The sequence below is a fragment of the Adiantum capillus-veneris genome, chromosome 16 (genome assembly GCF_014529385.1).
Source record: "Adiantum capillus-veneris isolate H3 chromosome 16, ASM1452938v2, whole genome shotgun sequence".
NCBI classification, from domain to species: domain Eukaryota; kingdom Viridiplantae; phylum Streptophyta; class Polypodiopsida; order Polypodiales; family Pteridaceae; genus Adiantum; species Adiantum capillus-veneris.
Genome location: NC_140946.1, coordinates 5884839 through 5899401, shown reverse-complemented (window position 1 = coordinate 5899401; position 14563 = coordinate 5884839). Strand labels below are relative to the sequence as shown.

The 14563-nt window shown below is 46.0% G+C and overlaps 1 protein-coding gene across 1 annotated transcript in view; it reads right to left on the bottom strand.

Moving 5' to 3' along the window:
• The window catches only part of LOC147438497 (Plastid-lipid associated protein PAP / fibrillin family protein), a 103294-nt gene extending 89354 nt beyond the window's left edge, over positions 1-13940 (bottom strand). The window contains exons 1-2 of the mRNA XM_086484597.1: positions 13655-13940; positions 13432-13555 (exon numbers count right to left, since the gene is read on the bottom strand). Coding sequence (XP_086340723.1) covers positions 13432-13555; positions 13655-13894 — 364 coding nt within the window. The 5' untranslated portion in view covers positions 13895-13940. The remainder of the gene's footprint in view (positions 1-13431; positions 13556-13654) is intronic.
• Between the last annotated feature and the right edge of the window lie 623 nt (positions 13941-14563).

Genomic DNA, 14563 nt, shown 5'->3' with positions numbered 1-14563 from the left:
GTTGGACAAGGACTATGGTTAGCCAAGTGGGGTCATTGACTAGCCAAAGTGGAATCCTTTGCTACAGAGGCTACATTTCAGTTCTGGATGTGGCCGCAGTGTACAAAGAGGGTCGGATGACCTAGAAAGATACAATGGCAGCATCTCCTAAAATTTAGGGAACTGCTATTTTGGGACCTGAAAATGTCTTCGCGTCATTACGTGCAGTTTGACATGGGGATCATTTTGTTACTCTGTGGCCAAGTCAACAGAGGCTGCAGGTGAGATATTTTTAGACCCGAGGGTCTAAAGCGGGAAAATGCACAAATGAGTGACACTTGGCACTTTGAGGCCAGTTTACTACTTATAGAGAAGGCAAAAACGTGATTTATAGTTGGGAGGCTCATTTTGCAAGTCTCTGTCACAGGTTAAGAGCTATGGAGTGCTTACTTTCCCTCTTATGCACAGTGCGGTGCCAGGAGTGATGCCCTGCACGCTACGCACTGCCCTCTCTCTCCCCTTTGGCAGTATGTTATGCCCCTCTAGTGGGCTCTTCATTTGACCAATGTACAGTTGTGTGGGTTCATGCGCGATTGCCGAGGCAAGAGCCTCTTGCACAGGTACTGGATTAGCTAGCGGCTAATCCCCCCGCAGGTACAGGTGAATTCGGAGAGGTTTCACGCCAGAAATCTCGTCCGATTCAAAGGGCAAGTAGCCCTACAGGTGCGGGAGCTCGAGGACTTGCTAGGGATGCGACCGGCACGCGAAACGGAGCCCGAAACAGTGAATTACAGCCTGCTGTGTATTTTTGCAGGTTTAGGGTTTTGGCCCTAAACGGACCCTAATACCCCCAGGAGGTTCGGGGACGCAAGGGGACCGCTGTACAGGCGATCTGGCGCATTTTCAGGGCTGAAAACAGAGAATTCAGCGTGCTGCAGATTCTCGCCAGGTTTTGTAAAGTGCCCGTATGCGTCGGGAAAGTCGGTCAATGCGTGGGAATACTGACCGTGAAGGGTTCTAGTACAGTTATGCTGCCGAAATCAGGCTGGAACAGTGGAAATTCAGCCGAGTTTGTGCGGGGCAGCTTGTAGGGAACCACAGCGTTTATTCCCTCTTTTGAACAATAAAGAAATACCGAAAGGGGCGCCTAAGTTAGGGGCCAATCTGGTGTCCGTCTACTCATACAGGTGCAATCTAGCAGCCTGTATCCCTCTCCCCTTTGTTGTGTCTTGAAAGTACAGGTAAAATAGACGACTAATAATGGGTGAAAGCTAAATCAAGGTTTAAAGAAAAGTCTACCGCCCTTTTTGGATTGAACAGGCCGGTTACATGGTTCCATCGACGGGATTAAATCACTTTTTCCCATAGAAGTGAGCCTTGGTCAGTTTTGGACTTGAAGACACAAGGGATCATAGACCAGACACAGGGAATTGCAATTATGGCTGACAGACCAGATGATGTGACTGAAGAGGTTTCCTCTTCACAGGGTCAACAGACACATGAAGTGGGTGAGTCCTCAAGACCACCACAGACTGATGATGATATATTCAGGACCCAGTTGGCTACTGCTGTGGCTATGTTCACACAAGTAATGCAGAATCCGAGGTTTTTAGCCTTTCTGCAACCTCCTGTTCCGTCTCAGCAAGTTGGGTCACTGGATCATATTCAAAAGCCTGTTAAGGCTCGAACACAGGTGATTCATACCGCACAGTCAATGGAAACACCTGTACACTTGACGGAGAACATGCAGTCTCCACAACGTATGCCTAAGGTGCAAGAACAGGTGGCTGAGATGCCAGTCTTTCAAGCTGTACCAATTCAGCCCGCCACCTTTCAACCGCCTATAGCTGGTTCTAATGGGCAGGGAAGCAACTTACAGGCTATGCAACAGGTCTTCCCACCACCTTCAGTACACCCTGGCTATTTTGGAGGTGGATCCGTATTCCAAAGCATGGCTGGTCATGCACCTGGAAATCAGTTTTATACGCCAGGAACAGTGTTTGGGGGTGCTCAAACGATGATGCCTAACCCCATGTACAGTGTCATGGGTATGCAACCAGGGTTTCAAAGCACTCAGGGACAATTCGGGATGCCACACGCAAATTTTGGTATGGCTGGAATTACAAATCAGCAGCCAAATATGGCATTTCCAGGTCAAGTTAATAGCGGCCAAGGAACACAGATGAACCCTAATAGTGTTCCCATGTTTCAGTCACTTCCATATGACAATTTAACGCCGCTGGAGAGGCCAACTCCGTACAAAGAAGGTGGCAAAGGAGTGTCATTCACGACCTTTACAGGGTTTGATGACAGGAAGAAGACTCTTTCATTCCTCCAGCAGTTTGATAAGGCCTATGCAGGGGGAAATTTTACAGAGGCTTCAAAGGTCCGCAAGGCAGCCACTTTCTTGACAGGGAATGCGGGACAATGGTGGACAACTTTATTGCTTCAAGGGCAAGCTCCGTCCACATGGATTTACTTCAAGCAGATTTTTGCAGCAGCATGGTTATCTGATGACTTTGAAGCAGATGTCATGACAGAATGGCACCAGCTAAATGCTGCCACTTGCAGAAATCTGGATGATTACAATCGGAAGTTTTGGAAAGCTCTACTTCCAGTAACTTCCTATAGGTTTGTGCCATTGACAGAACAGATTGAAAAATACTGTTGTGGCCTACCTAAAGGATTGAGAAAGTACTGTACGAAGACAAAAGTCACTACTTTGACGCAGCTCATCGAGGTAGCAAACACTGGCAATGGTTTGCTCAAGGGAGAAGATTGTGAATTTAACACTGGCGTCAAGGCAGGATCAGGCAAGAAAAATTCAGCCAAGAAGCACGTTCCCAATGAGGCTCCTAAAGGGACTCAGGAGTCGGCCAACGCAGGGAAAGACAAAGCTACGGCTGAATCAGAAAAAGGACCCGCAAAGAAATGGAAAAGACGTTTTCCTCGCAAGTCAGAAGAGCAAAAGAAGGTCCTGAGGACAGAGAACAAATGCTTTATATGTGAGCAGCCTGGCCACATTGCTTACAACTGTCCTACAAAGAAAAGGCCAGCTGATTCTGAAGACAAGGAAGACAAGAAAGGAAAGAAGCCCATGGCTGGTCTAGTGCCAGATATGGTGGGCGACAAGCCAAATTCAGATGCAAGTGAGCTTTGCAGAGCATGGGGAAAGGTTAGGGATCAAACAGTGCTTATCTTCTTTGATCCAGGTGCCAAAGCCAACTTCATTTCCCCAGAATTGGCTTCAAAGTTGGGAATCAGACCTGAAGAGATGGGGTATACAGCAGAGGCAGGTTTGGCATGTCCTGGCCATACAGAGGCTGTCACACCCATCATTGGAAAGTTGCGTCTACATATCCAGTCCTATGTAGATGCTGAAGAATTTTACATCATGCCACTGGACGGATGTGATGTGTTGTTAGGTATTCCTTGGTTATTTCGTGTACAGGGAATCATGGATGCCTACAACAAAAAGATCACTGTACAGAGCAGGGGAAAGACTCATATTCTGGATGTAAAGCTTAAAGGGGAGTCTATTCCTACTGTATCAGCTTCTGCTATTACTTCTGTAATGAAAAAGCATCTTTCTGCGTACTTGGTTTTTGCACGTGAAGTGTCAGATTGTGATGAATCAAATTTATCTGTGCTAGATAAAGAAAGGTCAATGTTTTTACAACAGTATAGTGACTGTTTTTCCGATTCATTACCGTCTCAATTACCGCCAGAGAGACCCGAGGACCATGCGATAGATTTGGTGCCAGGCTGTAGCCCACCAAATAAGCCTCCGTACAGGGTTAGTGCGGCTCAGCAGAAAGAGATAATGGGCCAAGTACAGGAGCTGTTAGAAAAGGGGCTGATTCAGCCCAGTTCATCTCCATTCTGTTCTCCAGTGTTGTTGGTGCAGAAAAAGGATGGCTCATGGCGTATGTGCATCGACTACCGTGCACTGAACAAGAATACCATCAAGAATAGGTTCCCTATACCTAGAATTGATGATATTATGGACAAATTAGAAGGAGCAGGTATGTTTAGCAGGATAGATCTAAAGAGTGGGTACCATCAGATCCGCATTAGATCAGAGGATGTGCACAAGACTGCTTTTAGAACGACGTTTGGCCTTTACGAATTTTTAGTGATGCCCTTTGGTCTCACAAACGCTCCTGCTACGTTTAATAGGATGATGGACAGAATTTTCCGTCCACACCAGCAGTTTGTTGGTACATTCTTTGATGACATGATAGTCTATTCAAAGAATGAAGAGGAGCATAGGCATCACTTGGCCATTGTGTTCAAAGAGCTACGCAGTCATAGGTTGCTCATCAATGCAAAGAAAAGTGAGTTTTTTCTGGAAGAGATTCACTTTCTGGGACACATTGTCTCAAAGGACGGTGTCAGAATGGATCCTGCAAAAGTCGAAGCGATCAAGTCATGGCCAAATTTGAAGACGGTGCATGATGTCCGAAGCTTTTTGGGACTATGCTCCTATTACAGAAGGTTTATCCGAAATTTCGCTGAGATTGCTTCACCTTTACATGCTCTTCAAAAGAAGGCAGTCACCTTTAGATGGACACAGAAAGAGATTTCAGCTTTTAATCTCTTAAAGGAAAAGATGACTTCAGATCCAGTCATTGTGTTGCCAGATCTTAGGAAGTCATTTGTGGTCCAGTGTGATGCCTGCGGTAGTAGCATTGGTGCTGTGCTAATGCAAGATGGCAGGGTAGTAGCCTATGAGAGCAGAATTTTGCAAGGGCCAGAGATGACCATGCAGGTCTATGAGAAAGAATTACTGGCTGTGATTCATGCGCTCTTAAGTTGGAAACACTACCTGCTAGGTGCAGATTTCGTTGTCCAAACGGATCATCAGACCTTGCGATACTTCTTGACACAGACAAAGTTATCTGAGAAGCATATGCAATGGGCAAATATCTTGTCCATGTTCCATTTTCAGATTGTGCATGTGGAAGGCAAGAAGAACGTTGTGGCTGATGCCTTGTCAAGGAAGCCACAAATTTCAGCTGTGTCGATTCCTTATCATCATGAACTTGATGATATGAGAGAACAGTATGCAAATGATGAAGATTTTGCAAGGGTCTTCGAGCAACTAATGGATGGACAACGTCATGAACACTATCTTCTTAAAGACGGGTTCATGATGATGCATGGCAGATTGTGTGTCACAAAGCCATTGCGACGCAAAGTTATGGAAGAGAGTCATGTCCCACCGTATGCAGGGCATCGTGGTATCGATGCTACAGTTAAAGCGGTTGAGACATTCTTCTATTGGCCTACATTGAGAAGGGATGTGGATGCCTTTGTGCGAGAATGCCTAATATGCCAAAAGGTCAAGTTTGACAGGCAAAAGGCACCAGGGTTATTGCAACCACTACCTATTCCAGATAAACCATGGGAAAGTATTGCTATGGATTTTATCTTTGATCTTCCGAGAACGCAGACAGGAAACGATGGTATTTGGACCATTATTTGCAGATTCAGCAAACAGGCTCATTTTATTCCTGTCAGGAAGAAGATAAAGCCAGATCAGATGGCACGCTTGTTTATGAGCAATATTTTCAAGTATCATGGCATGCCACAGTCGATTGTTAGCGACCGTGATCCACGCATGACAAGTTTGTTCTGGAGAGGCTTGTTTGAGAATATGGGTACCACGCTCAAATTCTCTTCGTCATTTCATCCTCAAACAGATGGGCAGTCAGAAGAGGCAAATTCTACTGTCCTAGATCTGCTGAAGTGCTATGTGTCAGAGCATAAAGGAAAGTGGGAGCAGTATTTGCCATTGGTGGAGTATGCATACAATAATACAGTGCATTCATCAACTGGCAAGGCACCTTTTGAGATAGTTGAAGGTGGCAAGAAAGTTCCTCCCATACTGCATACAAAGGACAAGATATTTGAAGCAGATAAGTATGTTCAGGACATGGATGAAATGTACAAGAAGGTCAAAGTGGCCTTAGAAAGGACTCAGGCAAAGCAAAAGAAAGCAGCTGATCGTCACCGTCGTGAAGTGGTATATTCACTTGGTGATTGGGTGCTTCTACGGTTTGAAAAGGCAAGGTTAAAGAAGATGAAGGGCAAGGAAAGACTATTTCCAAAGCTCAGCATGCGTTACTATGGGCCTTTTCAAGTGTGCGACATAATCAGTGATGTTGCATATAGGCTGAAATTGCCTGACAGCTGGAAGATTCACAATGCGTTTCATGTGAGTCTTCTCAGACCCTATGTGGGTGATGTGCCAGAAGATATGCCAGCTGAAGATCAGCCGGAAGTCGAGGAACTTGACGAGATCTTGGTCCCTGAACAGATTTTGGCACACAAAGAAAGGAAAGTGAAAGGCAAGGTTACTAGGCGTTACTTGGTAAAGTTCAGAAACTATCCACCAATGGATGCTAAGTGGATGGAAGAAGGTGAACTTGCAGAGTCACCAACTGTGTTATCACTTTACCTGGAAGCCTTCGATTTGCAACCTACCTTGACCCCTTGAGTTTCAAAGCTAAATGGATTGTCAGTGTGACAATGGCTTCTGAAACAAATGATGTACAAGGTATTTAAAGTGAGCTCAAATCAAATACCTGTTACATGAATGTTAGAGCTGTACAGATTGTCAGTTTGGCAATTGCTCTTATGGAATGTCCAAAAGTTTGATTAGTGCTATAGAAGTGAGTATTTCTTGTCAGTTTGTCAAGGATACAGTGATTGCTTCTATTGAAGAGTACATGTGTAACTGCATTCTTAAACTGTCGGTTTGGGTATGCTCGAAAGTGTTACGGGATCCAACGTGTACTATAAGACAGTGGCAAAATGTGCAGCTACCATTTTGTCATTGGAAAGTTAGTGACTCAAAGCAATGGCAGAGTGTGAAGCTACCACTATGTCATTGGGACAGGGTTCACACGCAGGCAATACATGAGTCGACGAGGTGTTGAATACACCAGGGTTGACAATGAGCATGTATGTGTCGTACATGTGTCGACAGGTGTTGAATACATCAATGTTGACTAGGAGCTTGTACGACATAGATGCAAACGAGGACGTTTGAGATTTCAAGAGGGGGGTATGTCACCAGTGTGTGACTACTATCTATCCTTTTTGTTGATTTCTTTCTTATTATCTATTTACTTTCACTTTTTGGAAACACCCCTCGGGAAATCTAACTGCCCTGCATTGCATAGCTAGTGTGGAACTGTCCAGAGGGAGTCCGGGCCTGAGGGCAAGAGAGCACTAAGGTTGGACAAGGACTATGGTTAGCCAAGTGGGGTCATTGACTAGCCAAAGTGGAATCCTTTGCTACAGAGGCTACATTTCAGTTCTGGATGTGGCCGCAGTGTACAAAGAGGGTCGGATGACCTAGAAAGATACAATGGCAGCATCTCCTAAAATTTAGGGAACTGCTATTTTGGGACCTGAAAATGTCTTCGCGTCATTACGTGCAGTTTGACATGGGGATCATTTTGTTACTCTGTGGCCAAGTCAACAGAGGCTGCAGGTGAGATATTTTTAGACCCGAGGGTCTAAAGCGGGAAAATGCACAAATGAGTGACACTTGGCACTTTGAGGCCAGTTTACTACTTATAGAGAAGGCAAAAACGTGATTTATAGTTGGGAGGCTCATTTTGCAAGTCTCTGTCACAGGTTAAGAGCTATGGAGTGCTTACTTTCCCTCTTATGCACAGTGCGGTGCCAGGAGTGATGCCCTGCACGCTACGCACTGCCCTCTCTCTCCCCTTTGGCAGTATGTTATGCCCCTCTAGTGGGCTCTTCATTTGACCAATGTACAGTTGTGTGGGTTCATGCGCGATTGCCGAGGCAAGAGCCTCTTGCACAGGTACTGGATTAGCTAGCGGCTAATCCCCCCGCAGGTACAGGTGAATTCGGAGAGGTTTCACGCCAGAAATCTCGTCCGATTCAAAGGGCAAGTAGCCCTACAGGTGCGGGAGCTCGAGGACTTGCTAGGGATGCGACCGGCACGCGAAACGGAGCCCGAAACAGTGAATTACAGCCTGCTGTGTATTTTTGCAGGTTTAGGGTTTTGGCCCTAAACGGACCCTAATACCCCCAGGAGGTTCGGGGACGCAAGGGGACCGCTGTACAGGCGATCTGGCGCATTTTCAGGGCTGAAAACAGAGAATTCAGCGTGCTGCAGATTCTCGCCAGGTTTTGTAAAGTGCCCGTATGCGTCGGGAAAGTCGGTCAATGCGTGGGAATACTGACCGTGAAGGGTTCTAGTACAGTTATGCTGCCGAAATCAGGCTGGAACAGTGGAAATTCAGCCGAGTTTGTGCGGGGCAGCTTGTAGGGAACCACAGCGTTTATTCCCTCTTTTGAACAATAAAGAAATACCGAAAGGGGCGCCTAAGTTAGGGGCCAATCTGGTGTCCGTCTACTCATACAGGTGCAATCTAGCAGCCTGTATCCCTCTCCCCTTTGTTGTGTCTTGAAAGTACAGGTAAAATAGACGACTAATAATGGGTGAAAGCTAAATCAAGGTTTAAAGAAAAGTCTACCGCCCTTTTTGGATTGAACAGGCCGGTTTCAAGATCCCTAACCTCTTCTGCATTCGTATTCGCATGTAGCGTGCATCCATTTCCCTCGTCATAGAACCTTTGGAAAGGACTCCGGAACTACACCTTGGTCCCTCAACACCGGTAATGTTTTCACCAGAGTCAATGTTCGGGGAACAACTCTCCCTACAGCAGGCAGAGTCAGCACAATCTGGTATAGAGCCCAGGTTGATATTCAGCAATCGTAGTAAGGCTAGACACCCTTACACGGTGTTTGCATCGCCAACAGTACCCACAGCACCCAGAGCACCCGCAGTACCATCAGACCCTGGTTTCCGAGAAATTTGCATTGGTTTGTGCATCCATGGCATCAGAAGCATTCATCAGTCAGCATAAGAAGTACAGAAAGAAGTTTGGCAGTTGTGCCTCACTTTTAAAGGGGGGGGTGTCACGTGCGCACTTCACTTGCACCACGTGGACACGCTTCTGCCATAGTCTAGCATGAGTCTTAGCTTAGGACTAAGCCTAGCACCTTTGTGAGCCTCTAGCAGGACGTGCATGTCCAGGCCAATCACACTTGCATACCCTCTCTTGCACAAGAACGGTCATTTCATCATGCAGGCATTTTACCACGCGAACCACCTCTTATAAGTCATTTCATTAAAAGTGACTTTTGGAATTCTTTTTGTAAGTTTGTTAGAAAAGTAGGTAGGGCAAATTGCTAAAGATCTATAAAAGAAACCCATTGGGCACTCAGTAGAAGCAGAAGAAGCAGGGACACAAGGAGGCAAGCACCCAGTAGTCAGGCAGTACCTCAGCAACAGCCCTAGCGTTTTCTCCAGAAGAAGAAGGCCCAAATCAGCCTAGCATTTTCAGTTTTCAACAGACAGCCCAGCATTTTCAGTTTTCAGCTTTGACGCCGTCATCGTCGACACCATCGACGTCAACATTGTCATCGCAGTCCCTATCTTGATGACCACACCTTCGTCATCGTCATCGCAGATCCCTATCTTGATGACGACACCTTCGTCATCGTCATCGCAGTCCCGGACTTGACGACGACACCATCGTCGTCATTGTCAAAGTCACCATTGTCGTCGTCGACATAGACCAGTAATACCCGTTGTCGACATCATCGTCTTCGACATAGACCCCATCGTCGACATCACCGTCTTCGACACAGAACCGTCGTCCACCGTCTTCAACATAGAACCGTCGTCGACTTCACGGTCTTCGACACAGTACCATCGTTGACTTCATCATCATCGACAAAGACCCTTAGTACCTCGTCGTCAACTTCATCATCTTCGACATAGACCTCGTCATCGACCTCCCCATCTTCGACATAGACACGCAATACCCGTCGTCGAAATTGTCGTCTTCGACATAGAACCTCAGTATCCCTTTAGTACCTTAGTACCCAGTACCCAACATCAGTAGTGTCAGTACCCATTAGCATCAGCATCTCAGCATTTAGTCATTGTAGCAGCATTGTGCAAGAATAAAGAAAGTACTTGCTCTGGCAATAGAGCAAGGGGGCCCTTGAGGGTTGGGACCCAACATCCCCGTGTCGTCTCTTTTCTCTCTCTCGTCATCTCTCTTTCTTTCAGTTCAGTTCAGTTCTTTCAAGTGAAGTAAAGTGTCCCTTGTGTTTGTTTGCGGAGTACTAGATCCGAGCAAAATCCTTATTCTCTTCCGCTGTACCTGACACGTATGTAGTATTGTGTTGTTGTAGGAAAACTCTACCAAGGGCAAATACTTCACCCATTGAGTCTTCTCATCAGAGATATACGACTTCAACAAGTCCAAAACCACTGAATTGGCTATCTCCGACTGCCCATCTTTCTGTGAGTGAAACAAGGACAAGAATTTAAGCCTTGTGCCTATATTCTCCTAGATTGCCCTCCAAAACAAGCTCATGAAACGAGGATCTCTATCTGAAACTTTAAGATTCAGGCATACCATGTAATCTGAAAATCTGAGAGAAACAGTTTAGCCAAATGGTCGGCTTTAACTGTCTTCTTTACCAAAATAAAGTGAGCCTGTTTGTTGAATCGATTGATGATTGTCCAAATGCCATCATGCCGACTCTCTAAGTCTTAGGAAGATCAAAAATGAAATCCATTGCTATACTCTCCCAAGGTCAGCTAGAAATAGGTAAAGTTTGTAGTAGACCACATGCATTATGCCTATCACATTTAACCTTTTGGCATACCAAACAATTGGGAACAAACTCGTCCACATCCTTTTTGAGCTCGGCCAATAAAAATACCTTTCTACACCTTTTAAAGTGGTGTCAATGCCGTGATGGCCCGCAAAAGGTGGAGAGTGCACTCTGTCAAAACCTTCTTCCTCAACCCTTAAGTAACACACAACATAGTCTTCTGTCAAATAACCTTCCTTTACAACATAGCCTGCAACTGGCTCCCCACTCTGCAACCGCTCAAAGATGTCTGCAAAGTCTGGATATGTGGCGTACTGATCAACATATCCTCGAAGTGTTGATGGTGAACCACCAAAATAACGCATCCCCCACCAAGTTCCTCTTTCCATAAACATGGACGATCTGAAACTGAAACTGCGACAAAATATTTGCACATCTCCTTTGAGATATGATGCCGCTCTTTGTACCTTGGAGTGCTCTGAGTAACGTCCTTCCTTAAAAGCGATGTCAAACTGCTAGATAAAAGCGGGGGCTCTATGGGTATTCTTGAAGCTTGAAAACGTATCAAACTTAAAAGCCTACCCACCCTCCTTAAAATCCTCGGCCTTTTTGCCCTTATCCTCAAGGTAGTCCTATTGGTTGGCTCTATATAAATACTTTCTCTTCCTCGCGTACATCCGCTCATTGGAATTTGAACTCTCAAAGAACGAGGATTCCTCATCCGAATTGTCAAAATGCTTCCAAGATTTCCTGCGGGATCTACTCTTCTTTTGCCTTCTTATTGCCTTTGTTGTTTTTCAGAGTCTTTCTCCGATACCTGTCTGTTTTGCTCTCATCACTGGAGTCAGGCGAAGAAGAACTCTCTGAACTGTTAGAAGAGGACGATGATGAATTGGGATATCCTTGAAGCGAACACGCTTCTTTGGTTTACTAGCGGCCTCAAAGGTAGATTTGCAACCAAGTACCGAGATAGTCTACTGCTCGACTCTTTTTCCATGACCGCCTCTTAGTCTTCATGAGTCTACTGACTCATCGCTCTGCGGCTTCATCAAATTCGTCCTCAGAGTACACCCTTTGTCTTGGTACCGCCGGTGTAGGTTTCTTCCTTAAAGCCCACTTGAGAGGCGAACGAATGGCAGCACGCCATCGAGAGTGCACCTCGTCAAGCGGATGCTTCGCCAAAAATTTCGCATACTAGGGATCCTTGGAGTACCATAGCATTTGTCGAGCACAGTTGTCGGCCTGTTGTTGGTGAAGCGTGCTGCATATTTACTCTTTTATAAGCTGTGGGTGAAGATGGACCGGTCTCTTCTCCGGACTCGTCATAAGGAGGTCGATGCCCGTTGGAATCCCATTTGTTTTTTTCTTTACTTGAGTGGTCAAATGTAACAGTCCTAGCGAGATTCATCAACTGAATGTATAATTGTTGCAAGTAAAGGGATAAGATCCTCCGTAGAAGAAGAATCGTGTGAGCTCTGATACCAATGTAATAGACTTGGACACCCCAAGCCAAAGATCTAATGCAGCACAAGTGAGAGAAACTGAAACAACTGAACAAAACTGAGAGAAAGAGACAACACGACACAACACAGCGGACTTTTACACCCCAAAGACTCATGCCCCTTCTCAGTATTTCTTTATTATTATGCTTCAACAAGTACAATGTTCGAGGGCCCTCTCCCTCTATGCAGTGCTCCCAAGCAAATTCGCCAGAAGAGAAGGCCCTGCAGGGCACACTTATAAAGGCCCTTGGCCTAGCTAAAAGCAATTACATGAAAAAGTTGAGGTTCTAAAAGAGTTTGGAGCCCCAAAAGCTAGCCCCCACGGGCTGTCCGTAGGGCATGCCACGTCAGCCTGTCAGCACAAACAGCGTTGCACATAGCAAACGCCCATACAGCCCGCAATTTTCAAGGTTTTAGACCCCTCAACCGAGGTAAAATAGGTTGGTACAACTTATTAAGTGGGTTTTCATAAAATCAAGCCACTCGGATAAGTTCCATAAATTGGTTAAATCTTAAACTTCTTCCCGTGAGTTCCTAGGTCCTTTTGTCCAGGCTCTATCCTTTAGGCCATGCCACGTCATCACTTTGTGACACCATCCTACCTAGCTACAAACACATTTACCATGGGCAAGATGCAAACGCAACACAAGAGCAAGCCACCAATACCACTTGCTATAGACAATGCAAGTTTCAAAGGCCTCCAAGGCTGCAATCACAGCACTCCTGTCCCCCATTGCAAATGAAGAATGCAGCCAACAAACACTACTTTGTCTCTTTTTAGAGCGCGCCCTAAGTAAACACTTGAGCACCTGCGGGTTCAAATCCACCTCCAAACAACTGCAATTAGCCAACTCCTCAACCTATGTGTGTCACAAGGCACGCAGACTTGGGCAAGGTACAAGCAGCATACTCCAACTATGTCAATAATCACCTACAGATGCTGGGTGACCAGCCCTACCAGCAGGGGCCTGCACATACACTCCCACATATGTACACACAATCAAGCTAGAGATGTTTACAGTAGACTCAAAACAAGGCGTGACAAAATTTCCACACTAGCTGTGTTGAAAACACTCCTCTAATACAAATGTGATAGCCTTTTCGTCTTTTCAATCTTAAACAGCTATTTTCTCCAATGCATCACACAAAGTGACTACAGGAAGTTTCTACACTTGGGAACTATTTCTCAGGTTTCAATAGTAGGCACACTATCTTAGTTAGTAACGTTTTCAGAAATGCTATCTGCATAGATCAGAGGAGAGCTAACCTCCAAAAAGAAAGGGGCTCTTAAGAGGCTCCGGCATGCATTGCTGCTCCAGGTTTGCTATTATTTGGTCCACCTTGCCTCGCTCTTGCTCTCCAAGCAGCGCACCCCTGTCTGAGCCATCCACCTGTGCAAGTTCCACCACTCAAAAACCTGTAAACGCTCAACCTTAGAACCCAAAAACGAAAAAGATGAAACGCATTGAGCATGCAGCAGTGGTAGTTACGAGTGACAATAGCACGTCCACCAGCTCTCGGGCATTCTTGTGCCTTTCTACCACAATGACGCTGATGCTCCCTAGATTCGCTGCAGCACATCCTCGCCAGTTCCTTCCATCCCAGTAACTCCATACCTTTGGGCGTCTCCAGCTGTTCCCATCACATGCGAGAGCAAGCCGCGAGGTCTGTCCATAACGTGCAGAACTTAAGGCCCGCGCAGTAATGGCCTTGCTCGACGCTAACTCCATTGGAGTTGATTGGCTAAGTGCGGGCACACGCCTTGCATTTCGCAATCCGTGCTGTTCACACGGCACGGCAGCTGTGTGAATATTCTAACTTGTGTGGCCTACACACACGGTGCCATTTAAATTAATTATTTTGTGGCACACAAAGGTTAGTATTAGTTAGTGGCATTACAATATGCCACTGATGTGGCATTTTGCAATGTTGGAGGGCGATGCGACGGGGAGAGCAGCACAATTGCCGGCGTCGACTTAGAGCACAAACAACAATGATGTCGTGCGTTAGCGCGTCCGACAGACAATCGGGGGAGAGAGAGAGAGAGAGGCCCGCCACAGCAAGCGCACGAGTGAGAGAGAGAGAGAGAGCTCCTCTGCAGCCATCGCTGCCTGTCACCACCAACCCCCCCGCCCACACACACACACACACACAAAACGCGCTGCAGAAAGGGGGGGCCAAGATATTTTGGCGGGCGGTTAGCTCTGCCTTGCTATTTTAAAAAAAAATAGAAAGTTTGTCACCTTTACTTTTTTATACTCCATAGCGTCCTTTTTTGTGAAATAAACTAGACTCCAACATGTGGGTGTGATGATCTTATGGTTGTTGGGATGTTAGAGAGTTTGAAAAGCCTTTATCCAGCCTAAAGTGATTTGAACAATGGATCGATGTGAGAAGTG